This window comes from Didymosphaeria variabile (genome assembly GCF_027946475.1).
Source record: "Didymosphaeria variabile strain IMI 356815 chromosome Unknown scaffold_1, whole genome shotgun sequence".
In the NCBI taxonomy this organism is placed as follows: Eukaryota; Fungi; Ascomycota; class Dothideomycetes; order Pleosporales; family Didymosphaeriaceae; genus Didymosphaeria; species Didymosphaeria variabile.
In genome coordinates, this window is record NW_026611620.1 from 4787061 (window position 1) to 4811897 (window position 24837).

General features: G+C 51.1%; 11 protein-coding genes across 11 annotated transcripts; 5 read left to right on the plus strand and 6 right to left on the minus strand.

Moving 5' to 3' along the window:
• Positions 1-1813: 1813 nt before the first annotated feature.
• N0V89_001551 (uncharacterized protein) lies at positions 1814-3886 on the minus strand (the record flags this gene model as incomplete). Its single annotated transcript, XM_056210362.1, has 1 exon — positions 1814-3886. One exon carries the CDS (start codon positions 3884-3886, stop codon positions 1814-1816), a length of 2073 nt encoding a protein of 690 aa, XP_056077184.1.
• Positions 3887-4624: 738 nt separating this feature from the next.
• N0V89_001552 (uncharacterized protein) lies at positions 4625-5360 on the plus strand (the record flags this gene model as incomplete). Its single annotated transcript, XM_056210363.1, has 2 exons — positions 4625-4633; positions 4731-5360. The coding sequence occupies 2 exons, from the start codon at positions 4625-4627 to the stop codon at positions 5358-5360; spliced, it is 639 nt and encodes a 212-aa protein (XP_056077185.1).
• Positions 5361-5454: 94 nt separating this feature from the next.
• On the minus strand, positions 5455-9360 carry N0V89_001553 (uncharacterized protein; the record flags this gene model as incomplete). The annotated part of the gene is made up of 6 exons (XM_056210364.1): positions 5455-6613; positions 6666-7253; positions 7298-7800; positions 8427-8462; positions 8517-9233; positions 9280-9360. The coding sequence occupies 6 exons, from the start codon at positions 9358-9360 to the stop codon at positions 5455-5457; spliced, it is 3084 nt and encodes a 1027-aa protein (XP_056077186.1).
• An 884-nt stretch (positions 9361-10244) lies between these two features.
• Positions 10245-10874, plus strand: N0V89_001554 (uncharacterized protein; the record flags this gene model as incomplete). Its single annotated transcript, XM_056210365.1, has 1 exon — positions 10245-10874. One exon carries the CDS (start codon positions 10245-10247, stop codon positions 10872-10874), a length of 630 nt encoding a protein of 209 aa, XP_056077187.1.
• A 239-nt stretch (positions 10875-11113) lies between these two features.
• Positions 11114-12332, minus strand: N0V89_001555 (uncharacterized protein; the record flags this gene model as incomplete). The annotated part of the gene is made up of 2 exons (XM_056210366.1): positions 11114-12216; positions 12329-12332. The coding sequence occupies 2 exons, from the start codon at positions 12330-12332 to the stop codon at positions 11114-11116; spliced, it is 1107 nt and encodes a 368-aa protein (XP_056077188.1).
• An 839-nt stretch (positions 12333-13171) lies between these two features.
• On the plus strand, positions 13172-14694 carry N0V89_001556 (uncharacterized protein; the record flags this gene model as incomplete). Its single annotated transcript, XM_056210367.1, has 2 exons — positions 13172-13380; positions 13437-14694. 2 exons carry the CDS (start codon positions 13172-13174, stop codon positions 14692-14694), a joined length of 1467 nt encoding a protein of 488 aa, XP_056077189.1.
• Positions 14695-15026: 332 nt separating this feature from the next.
• Positions 15027-16034, minus strand: N0V89_001557 (uncharacterized protein; the record flags this gene model as incomplete). Its single annotated transcript, XM_056210368.1, has 3 exons — positions 15027-15176; positions 15223-15575; positions 15602-16034. 3 exons carry the CDS (start codon positions 16032-16034, stop codon positions 15027-15029), a joined length of 936 nt encoding a protein of 311 aa, XP_056077190.1.
• A 423-nt stretch (positions 16035-16457) lies between these two features.
• On the plus strand, positions 16458-17302 carry N0V89_001558 (uncharacterized protein; the record flags this gene model as incomplete). The annotated part of the gene is made up of 3 exons (XM_056210369.1): positions 16458-16577; positions 16631-16860; positions 16915-17302. The coding sequence occupies 3 exons, from the start codon at positions 16458-16460 to the stop codon at positions 17300-17302; spliced, it is 738 nt and encodes a 245-aa protein (XP_056077191.1).
• A 677-nt stretch (positions 17303-17979) lies between these two features.
• On the plus strand, positions 17980-19554 carry N0V89_001559 (uncharacterized protein; the record flags this gene model as incomplete). The annotated part of the gene is made up of 4 exons (XM_056210370.1): positions 17980-18296; positions 18348-18665; positions 18715-19041; positions 19092-19554. 4 exons carry the CDS (start codon positions 17980-17982, stop codon positions 19552-19554), a joined length of 1425 nt encoding a protein of 474 aa, XP_056077192.1.
• Positions 19555-21818: 2264 nt separating this feature from the next.
• Positions 21819-22691, minus strand: N0V89_001560 (uncharacterized protein; the record flags this gene model as incomplete). Its single annotated transcript, XM_056210371.1, has 1 exon — positions 21819-22691. One exon carries the CDS (start codon positions 22689-22691, stop codon positions 21819-21821), a length of 873 nt encoding a protein of 290 aa, XP_056077193.1.
• A 1097-nt stretch (positions 22692-23788) lies between these two features.
• On the minus strand, positions 23789-24642 carry N0V89_001561 (uncharacterized protein; the record flags this gene model as incomplete). The annotated part of the gene is made up of 2 exons (XM_056210372.1): positions 23789-24566; positions 24638-24642. 2 exons carry the CDS (start codon positions 24640-24642, stop codon positions 23789-23791), a joined length of 783 nt encoding a protein of 260 aa, XP_056077194.1.
• Between the last annotated feature and the right edge of the window lie 195 nt (positions 24643-24837).

A 24837-nucleotide genomic window follows, 5' to 3' on the forward strand; every position in this document is an offset into this window, starting at 1 on the left:
GCTCGTAAAGCATTGGCGTTACAATGCGATTGAACCTCCGTGAAACGAGCGATAGGCGCTGCAGATTCCTTGTGCGGGATAGTGGGTTCCGTACCCATTTTCCTTGCCAAAGTTGTTCCGATACGATCTCAAAAATTTGCAGAAGTAGTTCATCAGGTAGGGTGTCCATGGATTGATTGTTGGCATTAAGGTTGGAGAATGAAGGAAGCAAGAACGAGTGAGGTACGAGTAGAGTGGAGTGATAAGCGATGCCATAGCGCAGCCCCACAGAAGGCAACGACCCCAGTAATCCTCGGCTCCCAATCATCCGTACGACATATTCTATATTTTCAATGCACACTAATTGCACGACTCGTACCTTTCATCCCTTTCATTCCACTTTCTAATTAGCTATAAACTTTAGCGCACTGGAACCGTGGTCTCAATTTGTGGGCTCAACCATACGATATCACGTGATAGTGGTACTACCTAGGTACCTAGGTAGGCGTAACATACAATCGTAGGATCATCTATAGAACCAGTGTGCGGAATAAGATGGGTAAATCTGGTATGTGACGACGCGTGCTGCCAGACCTAGCACCAGGTGGCGTAAGTCATTCCCGTCCACGTCATTGGGAAGGCAACCCACATCGCAAGTCTCGAATCCTACTCTAAACTCCAGATGCTCCAAGTTCCTGAAGTTTACTTGCCATGTGCTGAGGTCGAACCGAAAGGTGTCTTTATTCAAGAACGGTTACCCATGCTTGTGACATACAGTCGACCAGTCGCTGTGGATGGCAATGAGAGTTGGATGATATACGGGAGGCTCACCGGAGCAGCTGGCGAAATAACCAAAGCTTCCAGTTGACCTTTCTTGGCATCGGATCTTCCAGTATAGTTCAAGTCTCCTCACATCAACGACGAGTCTCCTAATTAGGTGTGCCTTCGATAGACTAGGATGCTGTACTGAATCGCGCTCGCACCTGACGATGAAGGTGTTGTTCTTGTAGTATGCCTCTTGCGCCAGGACAGCCAATTCGCGGTTCCGAGTGGCAATCAAGGGACCAAGTGTGTCTTCTATTATCTGTGCATGCTTGTTGCTACCAATTCCAAGTAGTTTTGGTGCCTGGGCGGTATCTCCGAAATCTCGCTGGCATCGAAGGGAATGGCTTGAGTAGTAGTCGTCTGACTCTTCTGACTCTTCGTCCAACGGTGCCACTGAACCTTCGTGATTCCCATCTGTGTCTCTCTCATCGTTTCCATCGAATACCAGCAGATGAGCAAAAACCTCCGTCTTGAGCTCTATCGGCAACTGCGGCCAACTGGTACCGGTGGAAGATGTCGTGCAAGTCATGATCCCTGAACCGCCGAAGCGGAGCGTCGACGAGCTGGGTTCCGGAAAGCCATTAGCTGAAGGTCATCGATAGCAGGTGCTGTACTTGCCGCTTCGAGAAAGAAGGGTTATAAAGTCGCTGTCTGACCGTCAAACGCCGAGTGTGCGCTGGGTTCGTGGAGATGCGACAACTATCGTTGCCAGGATGGGCGAGCTTAGTCTCCGTAAACAGCACTGCGGCAATGCTGCGAGTGAGTGCAAGAGTGAATGTTTGGAGCGCATCGAGGGAGGAATGAAGCGCAGTCATGTTGGCAATTACGCAGGTCACGGCAGCCACCTTGGAGGTCAAAGACGGAAGGCACCGACGGTACCCGCCGTAAAGCATCCGACTTTGCAAGAAGCACAACTGGTGGCAGTAAGCAAGTAGGATAACACAATTTTTACATTGCTGTCAGGATATCAAACATACACGAAGCAGTTGTCACTACACGCTGGACCACCTCACCTCCCCAACACGCTCTCTCTCATGTAGTTCAGCGCGCTCCCCGCCCTCAACCACCTCAGCTGCCCCTCACTATACGTGTGCTTCAACTCGCACTCCCACGTCTCACCCTTCTTCGTCTGTACTTGTATCACCACATTCAAACCCGGCTGCAACTCACCCTCTTCGACACCCTTCAGCGTAATCCGATCGCCCGCCTGTATGTGATCGTAATCCGAAGGCTCCGCAAATGTAAGAGGCAGCATACCCTGCTTCTTCAGATTCGTCTCATGGATACGTGCGAACGAGCGCGCGATGATGGTCAATCCGCCAAGATACCGCGGCTCAAGGGCGGCGTGTTCGCGCGAAGATCCCTCGCCGTAGTTCCAGTCGCCGATGATGCACCAAGGGACGCTGCGACGTTGGAGATCGCGCGCGACTTCATGGATAAGATCAGTGTTGCCGTCTAGCGGGTGGACAGTGTGGCCGAGCATCTTAGATGTGGGAGGAAGGAACGCATTGCTGGCTGCGAGGAGCATGTTGTTGCTGATGTTCTCGAGGTGGCCACGGTAATTGTACCAGGGGCCTGCTGGGGATATGTGGTCTGTTGTGCATTTGCCCTTGACTTTGACGATAATTGGCATGTCGGTGGTGGCGCCTGGTTGCCATTTCTTGAACGGCTGGAGGAGCTGGAGGCGGTCTGAGGTAGGGTCGATGTCGACTTGGAGATGCGACGAGTCTTCTTGGGGAGGCTGGTAGAGGTCTCGGCCGGTTGTGAAGCTGAATGGTAGTTCGACGCTTGTTGGTGCAGTAAAGCGGAACTCTTTTTGTAATTCAGCAGCAGGTAGCGCGTCTGTTGTCGGGTCGAAATCAATACGACCCGCATAAGCAAAGGCTGTGACCATCTCCGGGGATGTAACAAAGGAACACGTCTCTGGGTTGCCGTCGTGCCTGCCGACGAAGTTTCGATTGAAACTTGATACAACAGTATTGCGCTCGCGGCCCTTCACGTCGACATCGGTTCGATCCCACTGCCCCACGCAAGGCCCGCAGGTGGTGCTGAGGACCACGGCTCCCGCATCCCGCAGTGTCTGTAGTATGCCGTCTGCTTCGGCTGTAGCGCGAATGTCTTCGCTGCCGGGAGCTACCATGAAGGGTGTCTTAACTCGGTCGATACCGGCAGCTTTCGCCTGCATTACTAATTGTTGTGTCTTGTATAGATCTTCGTACGACGAATTCGTGCAGCTTCCGACCATAGCGTGACTGACCTTGACAGGCCAATCGCTTTGTCTTACTGCGTCTTTGAGCTGTGATAGTGGATACGAGAGGTCGGGTGTGAAAGGCCCGTTGATATGCGGTTCCAGTGTGTCCAAATCTATCTCGATGATGTCGTCATAATGCTTATTTGCACCTTCATCAGCCCGGAGAAGGACGTCTTTGTACGAGTTTGCGAGTTGCGCAATGCCTGATCGCTTAGTGGCCGAGAGGTATCGAGCCATAGAATCAGTGTAAGGAAATATGCATGATGTTGAGCCGATTTCGGCAGACATGTTGCATACAGTAGCCATCGCAGTGGCGCCGAGCGTCTCTGTGCCAGGTCCAAAGAACTCGAACACTTTGCCTTTGCCTCCCGAGACTGTAGTGATGCCAGCCAGCTTGCAGATGATATCCTTCGTTGATGCCCAACCATGGAGCTTGCCAGTAAGCCGAACACCAACCACCTTAGGACACATAACTTCCCACGGCATGCCTGACATTGCATCCACGGCATCGGATCCACCAACTCCAATACCAAGCATACCAAGTCCTCCGGCGTTGGGAGTATGTGAGTCGGTGCCGATGATGAGACCGCCAGGGAAAGCATAATTCTCGAAGATCGTGATGTGGATGATACCTGCACCCGGTTTCCACCAGCCGATGCCATACTTCTTCCCAGCGCTACTGAGGAATTTGTAGACTTCCCCGTGTTCGATGAGTCCTCGCTTCAGGTCCTCCTCGGCACCGTCACGGGATACAATCAGGTGGTCGCTATGCACAGTAGTCGGTATCGCGACTTTAGGCAAACCCGCGCTTATGAACTGCAGCAAGGCCATAGTTGCTGTAGCATCGTGACAGGCCACTCGATCGGGCCTCAAATGCAATAGTGTTTCGCCTCTTCGTATCCCGTCCAAGCTCCAGCGAGACTCGGTTGTGTCAAATAGGTGACTATAAAGGATCTTCTCTGTCAGGCTGAGTGGCCGCTGTGAGCCCGCCTTGACTCTTTCTAATTGTGCGATGCGGCTGTCATAGTCGAGTGGTGTGTCTGGGTTCAAAGGGCTGATTGGTATCCGAGGCGCAACAGATGCCAGGCGTCGTACATTCGGAACTTGTCGTACTGCCCACAAGCAAGAGCGTGCTTCCCGGAAGACACTGGTGTTGTTAGGGAACATTAGGAGTGGCCGTCCAGCGGGTATCAACACATAGGAGTACAACGGGGTAAACATTGTTGTAAGAGAACATCAAAGCGCAAAGAATAAAGGGAACAGTTATCGCAAGAGCAAGACCAGACCAATTCCGCGCCTCGGAACGAAGCAGTGCTGTTCGTAGCTTTCGAATGTCCGCGGTCTGTGTGGAATCTGATTGGCCGGAGTGCTCCGGCAAGGCTGGAGGACGGCTCCGACACACCACAACGGGGCAAGCCGAGGCACTTTTGGCACTAGAACATGCATGCAGGGCGGTCTGTGGTTTCTCGAATGCATCGTACTTCTAGACCGGGCAGACATTGACGCGGAAAGCTCTATCACTTTACGCACATCTGCCGTCATACCTCGACGCACCAGGAGAAACACATCATGACTTCTGTGAAACTCCCCGTTTTGGCGGCTCTCAAAAGGTTCACGACATGCGATGTATAGACCCCTCGCGCAGAGCTGAAGAATACAAGCTCATATTATCTAGATTGGCGATGCTCTCGTACGCCTCAAAGTGCCACATGGTGGTTATCTTTCGGGGCTGAAGATGTTCTCTCCTGGAGCCAGTTCAGGGCAATCGAAGATATTCGGTCCAGCTTATACCGTTCGCATGGTCCCCGAAACAGACAAAACTTCTCCGCGACCGAACCAACATTTCGCCGACGCAATTCCTTCCGGCAGCGTTGTGTTTGTATCGCAGCCAGACGGTTTCATCAGCGCATGCTGGGGCGGACTGATGAGCACACGTGCACAGAAAGCCGCCGCTGCTGGTGTTGTCATCGATGGACGGTTTCGAGATATTAACGAACACCGAGAGTTGGGAATTGGGTTGTATGCGAGAGGGATGAGTATCCTTGGTTCGAACAGCTTTACGAGATCCTCTGAGCTGAACGTACCAGTCGCGTACAAGATTAAGGAGCTAGGCAACGCTGAAATACCCGTCCGGCCAGGCGACCTGATCATGGGCGATGCCGACGGCGTTGTAGCGATTCCTCCAGAGATGGCAGAGCAATGTGTCGAGCTATGCGAGTCGAGGTGGGCTATTGATGAAGCCACCAGGGACTGTCTGGAGAATGGGGAGGACATCGGACCAACGATCAAGAAGCTACGGAACTAGACTGTACATTACATTCATACAGTGTATTGATCTTCACGGAAGGAGACAACCCAAAAGGGTATAGAGAATGTCCCAAAGACCTGACCATGACGTGCTAGAAAGGGTTCCAAGTGGTGTCGTTTTGTAAGAATTCAGAGATGAAAGCTTCGACAGTACTGTCCATGTTCTCCGGATTGGTTCCAAAAACGTTGTTATCGAAGCTGTGTGCGTCGAACTGTAGTGATTGATCGCCAATAGTGTCCAGTAGATTCCAGTCTGTAGTTGAATAATCGATCGAAGCGTTATTATGGGAAGACTCATCAAACCCTACTGGCAGTGCCGTACTGAGATCACCAAAAAGGTCTGCACCACCTCGTTGTATACCGATTGCGGGCCCTAACGCCTCGAAATTGACCGACTCTCTATCAGGTTGTTGCATGATATTGCGCACCGGTCGTTCGTTACTGTTGCGGACGTTGCCTTGCGTATGCGGTGATGACTTGGATTGATCGAGCTTCTTTAGGAGTGCATCCATGGCCCTACCGAATGTCTCTTTGCCCCTCTTGACTGATGGCCACCATTCACCTCCGACACTGAGAAGATTAGTGCAGGTCCTGAGATCTGTCATGGCGCTTGAAAGTGGAACAGATCTCTGTACAGAAGTTGAGGTCCACAGACAGTAGATCATGGTTGCTCCTGATGAGAAAACTCCTTGTACGCTGCGCCAGCTCTGAAAAAGGCCTTCTGCATTGTATAGGCTGTTGTAGGTATTGATACGAGAGGCTGCACATTGGTAACATATGAGCAGAGCTTCCTCGCCTGGATGCGGTATCATTTGAGATGGTTGATACAACAGAATCATGGCTGCGAAGAACTGACTTTGTACCTTGAGTTCGTAGCGGCGCATCTCTAACTGGTCATCTTCGTCACCAGTGTTCTGTGGCAACATGTTCGATACGGTACTCAATTCGCGACGCCAATTTTCCAAACGCTGCCGGATCGCTTTTTGCGTTACGCGGTGATCAGCAGGCCATGAGTAAGCGCTGATCTCGCTAGGAAGGTGGTAGAATAACAACTTGATCTCCGAGATAATGGGATCCAGTTTGAAACGGTGGATAGAGAACGCCACGATGGCAGGTATAGATAGCTCAGGAGCCAGGTTCGAGGAACACAAATTAGCTGCATCGGCTTGGACATCTTGGAGGCTGGGAAGTTGAACGTCAAACGTCTCATCCCGAATGCCCAGTGGACGCCCCTGAATAGTGGCCACAGATCTTGAAGATGGTCAATGAAGACTCTGCAATTATTTATAGGGAGCTGTAATACCTGTCTAGGTGGTATACGGTGAAGAACACCATTTTGCGAGTCAAAGCCGCGGGGCTAGAGACGCCATCGCCGTCTGAGGGCATCCGGTGTAATCCCAGATCAATGCACTGTGCCATTGCAGTGTACGTTAGGGTCCAGATGTTCATTTCTGTTGGGCTGAGCAGACTGTGCACGGCTGCAAGTAGGATAGCTTGCAGAGTGGCCACCGATGTGTTGGAAAAGCAGTGATGAGCAACCGAAGTTGCCGCCCGGTAAAATTGGTCTGGCGCAAAGTCGTACATTCTTTGACGGGTTCTCACCGTAGCGGCAAGCGTGAAAGCCATGAATACGTGGAACGTCGCTGTGAAGACTGACACGGGCGTGCAATTGACACCCCGCGAAAGGGCGAACTCTCCATTGTACGCGAATGGCTCGACTGTTGTAACCCAGCCATTGAAGCCAATCTCTGCAGACGGTTCCGCAGCAGCGCACTGATACAGAGCTTCGATAGCATCAATGATGGAACTCGGATGCAGGAAGGGGTGCTCAACGTGAATGCTGCGAAAGTAAGTTTCTAGCAGGATTTGAGCATCTTCGCGAGCAGGTAAACTCTGCACAATGTAAGCCAAGTTGGACTTCTTAGTTAATGAGACGTTACCTTCCGCAGAGTCTCGTAGACAAGTCTGGAAGACTCTTTCAGACGCTTTGCATGTGCAAAAGGACCCGGTTTTCCGGAAGGACTGGGTTGAGAATACACGCTAGGTGTATTGCTTGCTCGTGCCTGAGCAGTTGTCTCAGGCGATCCTAAGCCGATGAGCGAAGTGAATAGCCGACCTGAAGAAGTGCCCAGATAGTGGAGCTGTCGTGAGTCTGAGCTCAAGCTCAATAAACCGAGATCCAGTGCTACAGAGCGCGCCTCGGTGGCAAATGGTTGCTCTTGCGGCTGCACTTGATCTTGAGTAGCAGCAAAGGTCCTTTTTGGGGGCGAGGCGGTGTCTTCCGGTTCCACTGACCTGGTTTCAAGTATAGCCGATACGTTGGCAGCATCCTGGAAGCGGAGATCTACCCTTGGACCCTCATCCAAGTTCACTTGAGGAGCGTGGCGACGCAACTGCTCTTCGAGCCACTCGATACGAGCGCGAGCATTGGCGGTGAACTCACGAGGAATTGAAATGGAGTTGTTCCGTCCATCGACGTCGAGACATACCTCACAAGCCTTCTGGCAGTTGCTGCACGCTGGTATGCCGCCATCGCACTTTATTCTTTTTGCGCGGCACCGCCGGCATGCGATGCGCACCTTGGAAGTCATCCCATGTTACGCGCAAGAGTGTGGAGGTGGGCGTTCATCTTGTGATGGTTGTGAGAAGACTGGCTAGCCACTAATGACGCGGCGCGACTAAGACCCTCACTTAGTGAAGCGAACACGTGACTCGCACCATTCATGCTTATAATCGCTCCTTCTGCTTCTTCTCACGTCGGAACCTAGATTTCGAGACCAGGGAACTAGTCCCCATGCCTATTAGAACCTCTGGCTATTGTAATTCTTAATATCCGTCGGCAGCGCGTTACACGGCGCCTGCCCTCTTTCCTTTCATGTAACTCAACGCGAGAATCCATCCGACACAACAACCCTCGACCTACAATATTCACCGTGGCATTGCGAACAATCTAATCCAAACAAATACCTTCCTTCACGCCTGGGTATGTAAGCTACGCTACCGCCTCTACTTGAGTCTCTTGTGCGCGTCTTCCTGTCGCCACTGACCGCAGCATCTGCACTACCTGCTCATACACAGTGAACGATATGGCACCTGACACCTGGAAAAATAGTCAACAATATGAAGGAGGCGATGGAACATCGGCAAAGCTTACGCTGAGGCGCACCAATCGTGGTGTAGTTCCCTTCCAAAGCAGTCGAAGGCCACCGCGTCGCACCAACTGACGCGCACAATCCAGCGAGCCTTTGTACATGTCCTTGCCTGCGATACTCTGCAACTGTGTCTTGACGTTGTCAAAAGGCATCGTGCAGTAGACGGTAACGACACCGGCCAACGAACCCGCCGCCACGCTAGTCGACGCACCCGTGTAAGGGCTCAATGCGGACGATAGGAGGTTGTAGCTGGTGAATCGTACCATCGCATTTGACGACTGCTTGAGCGTAACCGGCCAGACACCCCGAAAGAAGCTTGTTGGGCCTTCGACTGTGAGCATGCTTCGGACGACATGCGTACTGGACTTGTAAGCTCGTGCCCCCGCGGCATCATCGATCAATCGAGTCTTGATATTCTCGCCAGGCGTCAACACCAGTACGCTCTCTGCAATGCCCGCACATAGGCCGGCCATTATGTTTCCAAGCACGGTCGTCTTCCCGGACGTTTCTTTAGGCATCACGTTGCGTGCGGTATCGAACGTTAGGAACCGGATGCCGGACTTGGAGGCATTGGAGATGCAGAATGCAGTACCGCCAGTGTACAGCCTAGCGATACCATGCTCTCGCACTGTGGACAGCAAAATTCGAATGGGTGACTGTGCTGCGCTGGCCCCTCCACGCAACAGCTGCTGTCGCGTCTTAACATACTCGGTGGGATACTTTTGCTGGTCAGCTATCATTCGCGTGGGAATTGGAGATACTGACAGTTACGATGGACTCAATGCCACCAGCAGCGGCACCAGCTATCACCGACTGCAAAGGCGTAGCCTTAGACTTTTCTGACATGTTGTTCGGGACGCGAAATGGATAACGTACAGCTGCTCACCCGCCGTCTGTTTCCCCATCAAGATCCTCGGGATTTCATGTCCGCTTGAAGTGCTAATATGGCAGACCCAGCCGCTACACGGGTACCTCCATGTCATTCCCAACAACAAAGGCTGGTCTGGGATACTTTGCTAAGCTGTTAGCCCGGATGCCGGCCGCGGAAACGCGACTCGATCATCGTGGAGATTAGCGCGACGTCCACGCCGGAGGCGCATTTGTGGGGTTCTGGAGTACTCCGGCGCCACTGGTCCCGCTTAGCGTACATTGCTCCCATCGCGGCCCAGTCCCACCCGGGCTAGCTCGATGCCCTCATTACGACCACAGTTCTTGTCCCGGGATCACACGCGACCTTCGGGATCCATGGGATTATGTTGAGCAGCTCTCACTGCTTCCAGCATCCCCAAGCAAGATTACACTTTTGAGGCCAATCTTCACCACCGATAACACAACATGATGGGCAAGGACATCGCCAAAGTCAAAACCCACGAAAGAGTCGTGGAAGGACGCGACAACCTCTTTCCAAATGGTGGATGGGATGTGCACCATCATATCTTTGAGCGTGCGTGCGAATTCCCTCAACTTGATTCTTACTTACAAAAGTTGTTGTAGCTTCCAGATTCCAATACACTCCCAACAGACATCTTACCCCACCGGCAGCCTCAATAGAACAATACCTAGAATGGAAGTCCAAGATAGGCGTCACCCACTCGGTACTTACCCACGGGCTATCATACGGAGACGACTGTACGTCCTTGAGAACATTCGTACCGGAGTTAGGCAAAAGCTGCACATTGGGAGTCGGCGTTATAGACCCATCGACGGTCACGCCCCTTGAGCTACAAGATATGCGAGTAGCTGGTATCCGCGGCATTCGAGTCAACAACTACAAGTATGACGCCATGCACGATGTTGAACGTCAGAAGTTTGCATTGAGGGAGCATGCCACAGTTTTAAAACGCCACTGCCCGGGTTGGAGCATGGCATTCACCCACATGCATCCTGAGTTCTGGGGCGAACTGACACGGATCGTCGAAGACATTGTTTCGAGTGGTGTGCCCATAGTCACCGATCACTTTGCTCTTCTTAAAGCATCTAGCATGCTACCAGAGGAGTACAAGACTGATATAACCTCACAACCTGGATTTTCTGATATCATATCACTTCTACGATCAGGTGCTCTGTACCTCAAGATCAGTGCACCGTATCGCGTCAGCGAGTTGGCACCTGACTACGAAGACGTACGACCTTTGGTCACTGCATTAGTGGAGGCTAATCCGCAACGGATACTATGGGGCAGTGACTGGCCGCATACGCCGAGAATGAAAGTCAGGTCAAAGGAAGAGGCGCTTCAAGAGACTCCTTATCTGGAAATTGATGATCGGGCATGGCTGAGACAGCTAAAGACGTGGCTGACAGAGGAGCAATGGGATTTGGTAATGATAAAGAACCCGCAGCGACTCTATCGGCAGCCGTGATCAGTTGACATAATGTGAACGAGTCCGAGTACATTGATCGACCCTTGAACCGGTTTCATGTCTGTCTTATGTCCAAGAGATTTCAGCACCTTGTCAGTTCAGTTATTCTATCCGAAAGCAAATCATGAGAAATCAGGCATTTTGGTCGAACACAATGAGTCGATAGTCTAACTCATTCACGTGTTGTCTAGTACCATTGGTAGCATTCCTAGGCCCAGCTATACAGGACGTACATAACATCACCAATCGCGGTCCAGTCTCTCAGCAATGTTGCTGACCCTCCACATTCCACCCCTTCCCACGATCCATAGCTCATGCTCTCCAAAAGTCATGCTGACTGCCAGGTTATCACCTCCACCTACGCGAATCGTTCCAAGGGTCAATCCATCCACGGGATCAATGACATCCACGCCATCACCTGCACCTGCGAACAGTAACCCGCTTCGGCTCGCCCGTAGGCCATCGTAGAAGTAGCTTATAGGATTGTTCAACAAGCGTGGATTGCTGAGAACACCACCCGTATTCAAAGCGTCATAAGCAAATAACGCCCTGTTACCAAACGGATTCTTCCTCGAGAGCGGAAGAAACTCGCTCACACCCGTGTCAGGCAGGTACACCGTGTGCTTCTGCTTTCCCCGTGCGGTCTCATCTGGGTTCAGCGCCACAGCAACGCCATTCGCATTCCCAGTCGTGATATGCACAGCTCTCGGCCTCATAGTCGTTGCATTGACAAAGTACACCGTCGGATTCGTAGGATAGTAGAAGTCGATCAGGCCCCTACCGTAAGCGGACTTCGAGTCCGTGAGCCAGAAGTTGCCGTCGGAATCGATGTCAAGGTCGTTGAAGCCGAGGAAGGGTTGCGCGAAGTAATTGTTTAGGATAACTTCTTTCTCCCAGGTAGAAGGGTCGATCTTGACGAGTGCTCCGGTCTCTTTCGATCCACTGCCGTCGGTCACGACGTACAGGCTGTCGTTGTAGACGACGCAACCGTGGGCATTGAGTGTTGGTGGGTCGGTTTGGATTTTGGAAAGGTTTCCTGAGTTCACATCGTAAAGGTATTGCCAGTCGTGCGTGCCGTTGATACCGCCTGGTGGGCCCCATTCTACGAAGAATATTTGCTTGGTCTTTTTGTTGTAGCAGGGCGCTTCGTGGCTTTGATGAGCGAGAGGCTCGATGTGTTCTACCACGGCGTCAGGGCCGATGATTTCGAAGAAGCGGTCGTCGTAGGCAATGAAATCTGTTGTGTTCAAATAGCTCCAGTCTTTGGAGATTGACTCGTCTGATGTTTCACCCTCCAAGGGTGCGTCCATGGCTGAGCGGTTGAAGCTACCTGAGAGCACAGCTACCGACGGGTTGGAGTAGGACATCCACGCCCATTTTGATGTCGTGTTTTGGAAGTTTTGTGGCAACGATGAGAGATATGAGGCCGATGCGTAGGCACTCAATGTCAGTACGCATGGTGCGAACGTCCGAATCGACATGGCGAGAGTCTGCGCAAGTCTTCAAAACATGCATCTAAAAGTCATGTATGCTCTTTATATATGCCTCTAGCCGCTCCATTGTAAGATTTAATCTTTGCCCGGATGTATTTGCCCGTGGCGCTATGTGCCGCGAAGCCTCTTGTTAGTTATTCCATCTTATTCGGTGAATATCCCGTTTGCAACTAGAAAGCCCGGCTCTCCAGCCTCATGGGCTTGTGCAGGATGTCTTGTGCTTTGGAAACGGCCGCAACTCATACCCGTTTCGGGGCGCGGGGAACAGGAGTTCCATTACGGTGAACGTCCCTATCGAGTCATGAAAGCTCTCGTTCTGCGGTAAAGAAATCATTTGGTAAACATGTGAATACGGAGCATTCCTGAGTTGTCCAAGAGTAGTGATGGAAAGGGTCATGTTGAAATTTAGCGTACCGGGCTACTCCGGTGGCCAATCGGGTGGCCGACGAAAGCAGGACCGTCATCCGACCACAACGTCGGCGCACGTTTTACCCCACAAAACTCTGCCCACACTAGCATCTGGCTTCAGGCCTGTTGCCATGTTCCCTGGATGGCTCCGAGGAGCTGGGCCTCAATGCTGGAATGTCACGGGCCTTCTTGGCTTCCCCAGCTTCACCCCAGATTGCGGAGTGGAAAGATACGCTCGACGCAAAACTCAGGGTTCTATATAACTCTTCTTTCGCTGCCTCTTTCGTCTTGTTCTACAGCGCTGCTTGACAACCCTACACCTTGCCGAGCAAGCTCATTACATCGTAACTTCGCTTTCCTCTTACCTGGTGACGCTTCTGTATCGCAAGCGGCACTATGCCGGGTACCATTAAAGTCGGAGGCGACTACATTGACGAGAAGAATACTGCCATGGCTGAGCTGGAACAACCAGAGAAGACGGAAGTTGTCGTCGACGAAAACACAAGGACGATGGAGAAGAGAATCGTCCGCAAGCTCGATATGACTCTCATGCCCGTTGTCTGGGTGCTGTACTTCTTCAACTACATGGATCGGAACAACATTGCGTATGTGACAAGCATTTACCCACAGAAAGCTTCATTCAGCTAACGTACATCTCTAGGCAAGCAAAGTTGGACAGCTTTGAAAAGGATCTCGGTCTCGTCGGAAACCAGTTCAACGTTGCGGTATCCATTCTCAACGTTGGATATGTGCTCATGCAACTGCCTTCAAATATGTTGCTCACGCGAGTTCGCCCTTCGCTCTACATTCCCGCTTGTGCCATGCTCTGGTCTTGTGTTTCAGCATCCACGGCCGCTGCTGGCAACTATGGTCAACTCATCGCTATCCGGTTCATTCTTGGTATCGTCGAAGCTCCTTTCTTCCCAGGAGCATACTACATTCTCTCGGCGTGGTACACTAGGAAAGAACTCGCCCTCCGCATCGCAGCGTTGTACTCGGCACTTATTCTGGCGACGGCCTTCTCTGGGCTCATTGCCGCTGGTGTGTTCGCAGGCCTTGATAACGTCAGAAACATAGCTGGATGGCAGTGGTTGTATATTATTGAAGGCTCGGCTTCGTTCTTCGCCGCCGGGATTTCGATTTTCATCCTTCCTGACTTTCCTGAATCAAACAGCGGCAGTGGCAAATGGTTATTTAGCGAAGAGGAGAAGAAGCTTTCCGTCGACCGCATTGCGCGCGACCGCGTGTCCGCAACATCAGAAGACGAGGGCATCAAGCATGGATTGAAGCTCGCAGTGATGGACTACCGCACCTGGGTTTTCTCGCTCATGCTATGCAGCAACCACAGTGCCTACAGCTTCAACAACTTCTTCCCCAGCATGCTCAAAGGCTTCAACCTCGGCTCGAAGACAATCACGCTCGTTCTTACTGCACCGCCGTATTTGGTCGCCACATTCATTGCGCTAGGTGTCGCTCTTTCCAGTGATCGCAGGAAGGAACGCGGACTGCACATCGCCATTCCCATCGTCTTTGCTGTCATCGGCTTCACAATCACTGTATCAACCCTGGATAAAGCTGGGCGCTACTTCGCCTCGTTTCTTTACGTCGGTGGCCTTTTCGGTTCCAACTCCATCATATACGCATGGGCATCGTCTTCGCTTAATCAGACTCCTGCGAAGCGCGCGTGCGCGACCGCTATTGTCAACATCATGAGCCAGATAGGCAACATCTACGCGCCATACTTCTTCCGACCACAGGATGCACCCCGGTATGTCCTGGCTGTTATTCTAATGACGGTGTTTTCCGGGCTGAGTATAGTCACGGTGATGTTCGTGAAGTCTGATTTGAGGAGGGAGAACAAGAAATTGCTGGCTCAAGAAGAGGAATCGGGTGTGAAGGCCAACTTGTACACCACGTAAATAAGGCATGCAGTTTAGATATTAGGTAGATATAATATACGATATTTCAACGAACATGAACGAACGCTGCTGGGTTTAGCTGGTGAAGTGACATCTGCAATGTACAGCTACTACTCACGCATACTCTTTTGTCGAGTCTGAACTACCTCTGGAATCACGAGCTACTCCATGTTTATTGTGATGCACCGCGGAGCTCTGAGCAATGACGGTCGGGATCAGTTGCGAGGAGCAGACTTTGTCTTGGTGTGGTAATATTCACTCACTAAATCTAGAATAAACCATCTTCCAGACGTAGCAAATGTCTTCTACACGGCGCCTGAAGGATGTCTCAATCATTCGCGAGGCTTTGGCATGGTGTACCCTCCCATATCATCAAAGAACTGGCCACCTTTTATCATGATCTCCGCAATATCCTCGCCTAACCAATCTTTCGTCATTGCAGTTCGTGGTGTCTCGATCTCCTTGATGAAAGCTCCAGCAACCTATAAATCATAAGCACTGCACTGTATGGAGCAGCTGATAACTCACCATAACATGATGACCCTTGCGTACCGGGTCTATGCTTGTTGATACGACAGCATTCGCAACATCCTCAACAGTATTTGCCGGTAAGCCTCTCCTCTTCCATTCATCCGAGTAGCCGCCAGTGATGTATGTGGGTGTAAAGAAAGGAGCAATAACATTGACACGCACACCAAGCTCTGTGGCTTTTCGTTGGGATGCGCGCGCTGCTCCTACGACTCCGTGCTTGGTCGCAATGTAGGAGAGCACCCCCGTGCCGCCGAAGTAGCCGGATGTCGATGCAGTTAGTATTATTGAGCCTCGTGCGCCATCAGAATCGAGCGGATTTGACTTCATCGAGTGCATCGCTAATCGCAAAGCTATATATACTTAGCGACTTTCGTACGAATGTTCGTGACGTTCAGCTCACTGTTAAGCGTTCCCTTGAGATTAACATCTAACACCCTCTGAGAGTCTCTGCTCTCCAGTAACTCTCCTGCTTCATCCTCTTCGAAGTCAAAGAAGTTCTGACTCTCCATCATTCCTGCGTTGGCTACAACAATGTCCACCTGTCCGAACTTATTCTTCGCTTCTCGGAACAATGTACGCATGTTGTCCCAGTCAGCAATGTTGGATGGGCAATATAGTGCGCGGCCAGAATCGGTGAATGAAGAAATGATCTGAGTGGCAGCATCTTTTGAGAAGGGAAGGTCTGCAATGACGACGTTGCAGCCTTTCTCGTAGAAGGCGCGGATGGTTTGGGCGCCAATGCCTCCGGCGCCTCCTGTTACTATGACGGTCTTTGGCTTGCCGTTTGGAAGGTGGACAGGAGACACCATATTGTTGTTTATACGTCAGCTTTCGTTATAGAACTGTGTCTAGTGCTGTAAGGCGCGCGTGTTGGGAAATGTGGGCGTATTTCAGTTGTGTGATCGAGATATGGTATCTTTGCTGTGGGTTCGCAATCCGTACGGACAAGTTGTATGAGAGTGAAAATTGAAGATTATCAACTATAAGATAAGTAGGCCCATTGTCATCATAGACGCTTCGGGGAGGCATGCATCAGTCCGATTCACTGCTGTGGGGATCTACCCCGCATTGTGCCTAACTCGGTCCCTCCACGGAAGTGTTCCGAGAAGATCAGCATACTTCCTTCACTATCCTGGATACCGATTGCCGAGATACTGCAATAACGTTTACATTGCGAAGGCAACAGCTATACCGACAGAACGTTACGAATCAAGCAGAATACTCCTGACAATATGGCTGCAACCGACGTGCCACAAGATCCGACCGAAGAAGAGGCGCTCGCACTCTTCAAGGCAGTCGAAGAGAAGTTCCCTTCGAAAACAGTTGGGGATGACAAGTGGTACGTTCTTACGGTATGTCAAACTCAACTATAAGTTTGGCTTCATGGAGAATCTGATATCTTCAGTTCGCCGCGATGGTCGGAGGCGGTGGACACGAATTCGCTCCGCTCTTGTACAAAGAACTCATCAAGCGGCCGGAATATCAAACCTCAGAACAGCGACAAGCGTTGATGCGCCGAATTCGCGAGACTCTACTCAAGCTGGTATCTGTCGCCGGGGTCTGTAAGCCATTGGATGCGATCTTTGATATCGATGCCGTAACGGCGCCGAAGGATAAAGACTACTCATTCTCGAGGTATGCAGAGATCCAATAATCAAGATACATGATCGAATATTAATCTATCTGTAGAGAAGGATGGCAGTGCGATGAAGAGAACCGCAAACGTGGGTTCGCGTGGCAGGACAGACTCTATAAGCACAACCAAGGTGCTATCGACAATGCGCTCTCGTCCCAGAAGGACTTTGGTAGGAACAACCACTGGAAGCATGAATTTTGCACTGATACGTTGGTAGATTGGATCAGCAAGAACATCAGCTATGGACTTTACCTATCTGACCATAGCATTATCAATGATGTAGAGACCGAGCTCACAGTGCTTGGTGGTATCATGATTCAAAACTTGCCGCGCGAAACTGGCTGGCATCTGAGAGGCACAAGAAGGATTGGAGTGAGCAAGGTAGATGTTGAAACAATACATCAATGTGTCAGTGAGCCGAGACCAAGCAGCAAGTTCTAAGTTATTGACCAAGCCCAGATTGAACTGATAGCCAAATTCTGCCGAGTTAGCCTACACAAAGTACCCAGAGTTGCGAACATTGAACATGAGGTGTAATGGGCTAGACAGGTTGATCCAGAGTCCTCATCAGTTGTTAGAACGACCTTAGCCGCCGTAGACAAGAAGTTGAATGCGATAGACCTTCATATCCTAATGTTGTAATGATGCATGACCAAATTGTAAGCCACGATGGCTTTACACTAGATCTGTGTGTGACTAGGGTCGTTTGTCTATCGGCGCACCTGCCTTGACCTCGGGTAACCATCACTTCCACATCTGGCATCATAGCGCACGCCTAGCGTTCCTTCGCCCACTCTATCGGGGACACCAGCTCCTCTCCGACATCTCATCCTCTAAGAATTATGGACCTCAGCGCAGAGGCCCAGGATAGCCACGCAGCAGAACGCCGCTCGCTCGTGCAAAGATGGGAAACATGACCCGAATTTGCGGGGAAAGTGCCCCGTGGGGTAACATCAACTTCCGGCTCCATCGAGCCGGGACGGCGGCGTTAGTTTCGCATCAGATTGGCGGTGCGATGAGTCCTTGCAGGAGTACTTATAGATGGATCGACAAGCTGCATATGTGCAGGTTTTCTCCTCCATTCTCTTTCCTCGAAGCGACCCCAGGTAGATGCAGCCATGACCACTTTTTCCGAAGAACACAAGAGCTGGGTCGAGGAGGTCGACAATGTTGCTGCTCTTGAAACGAAGGAAGATGTCGATGCAATTGGTTTCGTGGAAGGGACAGATGAGGAAAAGAAATTGGTGCGGAAGATTGATCTGTTCCTGATGCCAACGATATGGATCCTATACTGCTTCAGCTACATGGATCGGACGAACATAGGCAATGCGAAAGTTGCCGGCATGGACAAAGATATCGGCCTCAGCTCTACACAATATTTCCTCGCTATTGTTGTGTTTCAGGTGGGATATGTGATCGCGGAGATACCTTCCAAGTGAGCAATCCAGCAAGACTGATTGGGGAATTTGTTCCTGACGGGTAGCAGTATGGTCATGGCGCGATGGCGTCCTTCGCTTTACATACCATTCTTGATGATCTTGTGGGGTACTGTGGCAACACTCATGGCGGTTGTCAAGACGCCTGCTCAGCTACTCGGGATGCGCTTTCTTCTGGGTGTGATGGAAGCCGGATTTAGTCCAGCTATTCTCTTCATCATTTCCACCTGGTATAGGAGGAAGGAACAGTCAAAGCGCTTCATGACCTTTCTTTCCGCAGGTATCTTGTCTGGTGCATTTGGTGGGATCATCGCTGGTGCAATCGTCGATTCGCTTGACGGGGCGCATGGGATTGCGGGGTGGAAATGGTGAGTTGACGTATAAACTTGTTGATATTGGGGTGCTAAAGGATGACAGGCTTTTCATCGTCGAAGGCGTGTCTACCATTGGCTGCGCTCTCATCGCACCTTTCTTCCTCTTGGATTACCCAGCCACTACGAAGCGTCTTAGCCCAGAGCAACGTGTGTTAGCCGTAGCACGATTGCAGGCCGATGGCATCACGAGCCGGAGTGCGGATGGCGAAGTGGCATCCATATCACATTGGCGAGCATTCGTCAGCGCAGTCAGCAACTGGCGTGTCTGGTGGCTCTGCATCGGCTACATGACTATCATCGGGTGCTACAGTTTGAGCTACTTCAATCCGACGCTTGTCCAGGGGCTAGGATATAAAGGCTCTGAAGCTCAGTAAGTGTCTCCATACTTTGTGATTGACAACCCAGACTCACAGACATTAGGTACATGACCGTTCCGCTCTATGTTGTCGCATTCGCTATCGCAGTCCCGACTTGCATCTTCGCCGATCGAATTCCTTCGTACCGACCGCTGATGGCTATGACCGTCCTGATACTTGGTGCAGTATTCTGTGCGCTCACTGCCGGAATCTACGCCTACATGCCCCGTTACGTGTTCCTCTGTTTTATCAACAGCGCCATTTGGACGGCCAATCCACTCGCATTATCATACGCCTCCGTATCCCTGGGCCCACTCGATCCTGAGACACGAGCTATTTGCCTCGCTATGATCAACGGGATGGGAAACCTTGCGCAGATATATGGCAGCTACCTGTTCCCAGCCAAAGACGCTCCAAAGTACCTCGTTGGTTTCGGCACATATGCTGGATTGTTGACTTTCGGAGCGGCGATGTACGGAACTGCGTGGTTATTGTTTCGAAAGTTTCCTTTTCGGTCCGAACATTAAGAAGTTAACGAGCCATTTTTTGCAAAGCATTTACTGTCCTCGTCTTGTTCAAGGCATCTCATAGCGTGGCCGGGCTCTGCCAGCCATGTGATGTGCAACCACTTCTTTAGACATGAGTTCAGCCGATAAATTACTCGCAGCCAGTTCTGTTCGGTCGTTGGACATTATCTCCGCACGTGCCGTGGACATCAGTTCCGGACAAGAGGTTGAGAATTTTTGGTCGTCTCCGTATTCGCTAGCCACCTCCGATGATTGCTTTTTGCTCCGTTTCCTTCTTATGAGGAAGAATACCGCCGCCAAAGCGATTGCAATCGAGCCCGAAACTCCGATACCAATGCCAGTCTTTGCGCCTGTCGTCAACCCGCCACGAGCGCTGCTAGTGTCTGAAGGGGGCGGCGACGATTGCTCCGGATCTGTTGATACGCTCGAAGATGGTGCCGAGGTAGATGTCGCGATAGGTGATGAATTCGAGGCATTCACTTGTGCGAGCCTGATCTCATCGCCAGTGCCACAACAATCCCTGCCATCACCACAGCACCATGTCAGGCTCGTGCTTGTCCCATCGCATGGTGTCATGCGTGTTATCTGGCCCCCAGCATCCTACATAGTCCGATTAGCTACGCGCGTTGATGCATTGCTGGCAAGAAGCATACTGACAAGATCAGTGCAGACTTTCGGGCAATTCTCCCATGTAGGATCCGCGCAATAGTCCCTCCAGTACTCTTGAAATACTCTTGGTGGATTTTCTGTGTTCGCAGTACCTCGTTGCTGACACAGTCCGTTCGGAAGGCATTCATCTCTCGGAAGCCCAAATTCGGTGTCATTTCCTGGGTTATTCGCGCGATTTAGGTAGCAGCATGTATCCGATCCTGGACATTTTGCTACGTCTGGATTAATCTTCTGGGTTCCATTTGGCCAGTAGCATTGCGCTATCGCAGGGACTGTGTAGTGGACGAGCAGAGAAAGGCTCGCAGCAACTCGAAAGTTTGAGCTGAGCATTGTTAGAGAATTTTTGCAGGAAGGAAGTCTACCTAAGGTTTACCTTGACTGTATAAGTACATGTCAGATTGCGCTGATCTGCCTGCACAGCTATTCCAGCGGAACGCATATTTTGAGACATGACGGTTTCTCCTTTCCGATTCTGTAAGTTGCGCAAGGACTCTGAGTGGTCAGCTCCCAGGATTTGCAACACAATCCGTTGTCAAGTACATCGGCCCCCAAAACGGGGGCCGCAGCCGCCGAACCGATCCTGGCTACGGGGCGTCCACACCTTTGGGCCGGGGGGCCCTAGGTTCTAGGCACGGGATGGCAATTGCATGATGGCTAGGCTTGCCCGATGCGACATAGTTTTAGTAGGGCCTTCCTCGTGTCCTTTTTCGCTTTTGATTCAAGTGTTCGCGCTATTCATCGTGTAATTAAGTGTGCCAGTGACACTGTCTCTACTCCTTCATTGGTTTCGCGAAGGCCCGGCTGCATTCGAATTCATGAAAATGGGTGCTGTGTAGCCATATTGCGCAGACTCGGCGCGTTTTCAAACCTGCCGGGTGACATCGACCAACAGGGCCGCCTTACCTACCCGAGCCAATGATAATCGCCCCTGGTGAACTTGAATGTTTTGGGAGTGTTTGAACGTTACTGCACTGAATACAAATCCTCTTACGGTTACCAACAACGGGATGGTGTACGCCTACAGTACTATCAGCAGCATAATGGCTCAAGTGTGCCAGCATTCCAGTCACTTCGCCAAAAAAAGTGATACCCAGAAACAGGAACGGTTGTAGCATTAGCGATGGGATTTTGTGTCTTTGATTCGCTGTGAACTCTGCGTATAGAAGGTAGGTGGCATGTCTAGCTGACCTTAGCTTTAGCAGCGCAGACTTATACGCCGTGTTATACATTCACTGCTGCTCGTATGAGACGATCAAACGAGTGTTGGCTTTGATTGCAGAAACTGCACTGTAAGTATTGCACATCACTATAGAGAATTCGAAGTTTTTGAATGATGAAATATAATTGAAGGTTCTATTTCTGGAAATTCAAACCTTTCCGAAAGAACAAAATACAAAAGCATGCAGAGTCTCCCCACATGAGTGGACACGGTATTTGGCATTATAGCCTAACACATCGTCCCGATTGAACGTGTACAAAGAAATCAGAACCCAAAACCAGGCAGATGCTTAGGAGCAACGCAAAGCCTGATTCTGGGGAATCATATGGCCCCTTGGGCAATATGCCAAGAGAACCACAGGGAATATGTGATGGGCCTAAATACCCATTCCATATCCACCAGAGCGACCACCGCGAGCAGCCGAAAGATTGGCTTCGAAATCCTCGCGACGGCGCTGCTCTGTCATCAGACGACGCTCCTCCTTACGAGCCTCCGAATACTTGACGCGCGCGGCGGCCTGAGCAGCCTCGCGCTTCTCCTTGCGTGCAGCTGCGTAGCCCTTGTCGACCTCAATCATGGCGCGGGAGAGATCAGGGTTCTTCTTCAGGTATGCCGTGAACTCCTTCATGTCGGGGACTTTGCCCTTGTGATGGCGATGAGCAAGGTCCTTAGCAAGATGCTTGAAGACCGGAGTATCAGGAGCGAACGAGCGCAGAATAGCATCCAGCTCTTCATACCCGAGAAGGGTGTTCTGGTCGTTGATGTAGGTGTGGAAGTACGCCGCAATGTGAGACACATGGGGACGCATGTCGAGGGCCGTAGCAGCGTGGAAGATCTTGCATGCCTCCACGGTGTTCTGGCCCATTGGAATTCCACGAAGCTTGACGGCTCCAACGTAGGCCATCGACATCCAGCCGATGACCGTCTTCAGAGCTTTCCGGTCGGCGCGCGAGGCCGATGCGGGAAGAGCAAGAACAGTCGTCGTAGCGCGGTCCTGGATCCGATTGTTGGCCCAAAGAGAGACGGCCATGAGGACACGCTTGTGAACCCGAGCGATGAAGTTGCCGTTCAGGGTGAGCGTGACCATTGGGCCCTCCAAGAGGCCACGGCGCTCCTCATGTGAGAGCTGGCGCAGGTCAACACAGCCATTCATGACCTCGTGGACCGGAGTCTTCGCTGAGACCAAGGGGTTGTGGTCTGCCGCCAGGGGGTTCATGGCAACAGTCTGAGTCTTGGAGAAAGTCGACATGGTGTAAGTGTGTTTTTGTAAGGAAATTTTGCTGGTGTGAAGCTTCAGATTTGACTGAAGGTGCTGTAAGTTGGTTGTGTCGATGGGGTGGTTCGACAGTTGAGAGTGTTTTGGGTTCTCTACTAATGGTGCTGGCGTGTTTATATACAGAAGGGCCGCGGCTCGACATCATGCGTGCACAAGCCTTAGTGAAAGAGCACGTCCCCCCCTAGTGATAAAGAGTCAATGAATGGGTGGAGTCCCGTGCTTGGCGCACAATGCTGCTGTGAAAGACTTTGTGACTGTATGAAGTTAGAGCGACATACCGCAGACCGTCTAGAACATCATTGAAGGCAGTGACTGATTACTTGTCGGCGGTCTAGGTACATGTCAGTATCTGCAAAAGAAAAACAAGTGAAATGTATATAGCAATCAAAACCCAAGGTATATTATCATTTTTACAAAGAAATGACCAGCGGCACCAATTTTCAACTTGTGGAGAAGTGGAGAGATCTTACCGTCGGTATACAAGCGATTAGTCACTTCCCTCTAGTACCGGTAGATGTATGCATGGTCCTAGTAGCCGTCTACCAACGATAGTACAACTGACGAGACCGTTTGACCTCTTCAATTTTCCATAAATTGAACACTGGGCCATGTCTTTGTCGAGAGCACCGACAGGACGAAATAGGTCGTTGTTTGGAGCGTAGACTAAGGTTAAAGTATCGAAAATTGACAGCAGCTATTAATTCATGTGCTCTATGTACCGCGACCTTCAGACCACCAGTTTTTCCTGTCTCATTCGCTGCATACTTGAGTTATATACGCGGAGTGAGATGATGGTGCGGGATGAGGTTGCTCGCAGGCTTAGACGGCTCTAATAAACCTCATCTGCATGATAGATTGCTGAGCAAGCAGCAATCGAGCGGGATTGATTTGTTTATGTCTTTGTGCATGTATTAGAAACAATCAATTACTCTAAATCCATAGAGTATGCCTGCGACTCACTTCAAAAGACCCCAGGCCTCCAGCTATGAGAATGTTCCACCTGTCTTAACCCCGTTCTAGACCTTCTCGAGCTGTGCCACCAATAATTGTGCATAGTTAACAACGATGGTCTACAACTGCGAAGCCCACCACATCGCAGCTTCCTTTCCCGTTACCATCACCTTCTGCCCTGTCTCGTAATCGCAGATCAGGTGTTTGATCAAAGGGTAGCCGCGGCGATCCTCCGCAGCCTTGGCCTTGAAGAACTGGTCGGTATAGTACATAGCACCGGCAAGTTCGGGATGCTTTCGATGGAATTTGGAGAACGTCTTTGGATCGGGAATCTGGCCTGTATATCGAAGGTGACTGAGGTGGTTGACCATCGCTGTCCAAACTGGATCTTTATGCGATGTGCGCATTGCCTCGACGCAGGCGATCTCGTGGTAATAAGGCACTTCCGTTTGCACATAGTTGATGTAAGATTGCATGATGATGTTCGTATAGCGCTCCATCCCGAGGAGGCGCGCAGCCCGGAGAATGGCAATGTTGGTGTGGAATCGCTTGCGAAAGCGCACTTCGTGAGCTTCAAAGATCTTACTTGTCTCCCGGAGCCAGCTAATTAACAAGGTGCAAACGGCTTTGATTTCCAATGATCCGGCCTCGAAGTGGAAATGTGTACTGTGCGGAGCCATGGTGAAGTGTTCATTGAGGGTTCTGGACACGGCCATTGCAGCCCGCTTGTAGATGCCTCGAATTAACACGTCTCCAATGGAAATTGAGATCTTTGGTCCTTTCATCATGTTCATTCTCTCGAATCGGATCATCAACAGCCAGTTGTCCAATTGTTGATGAACAACCGCATTGGATTCTGGGTCCGCGTCGATAGAGGCTGCTCCGTGTTCGACAGTACTTGAAATAACCTCCCCAGTCAGTCAATCATCTACAGGTCGAGTCCCGAGAGTACTCACAGGTAAATTGACTTCATCTATGAGTGATTTCCTATCAACATCCCAAACCGACTTTGATGCTGCTGCAGGTGTCGACCCGGAGGCGCTTGATCTGCGGTGGAAGATATCAGGCTCGCTAGGCGAAGCCATCTCGAACTATGGTGCGTGACCTGCGAAAACTATGGTCAGATTGGAACTGTGGTAATCGAAAACAACGCGTCAAACGAACGAGC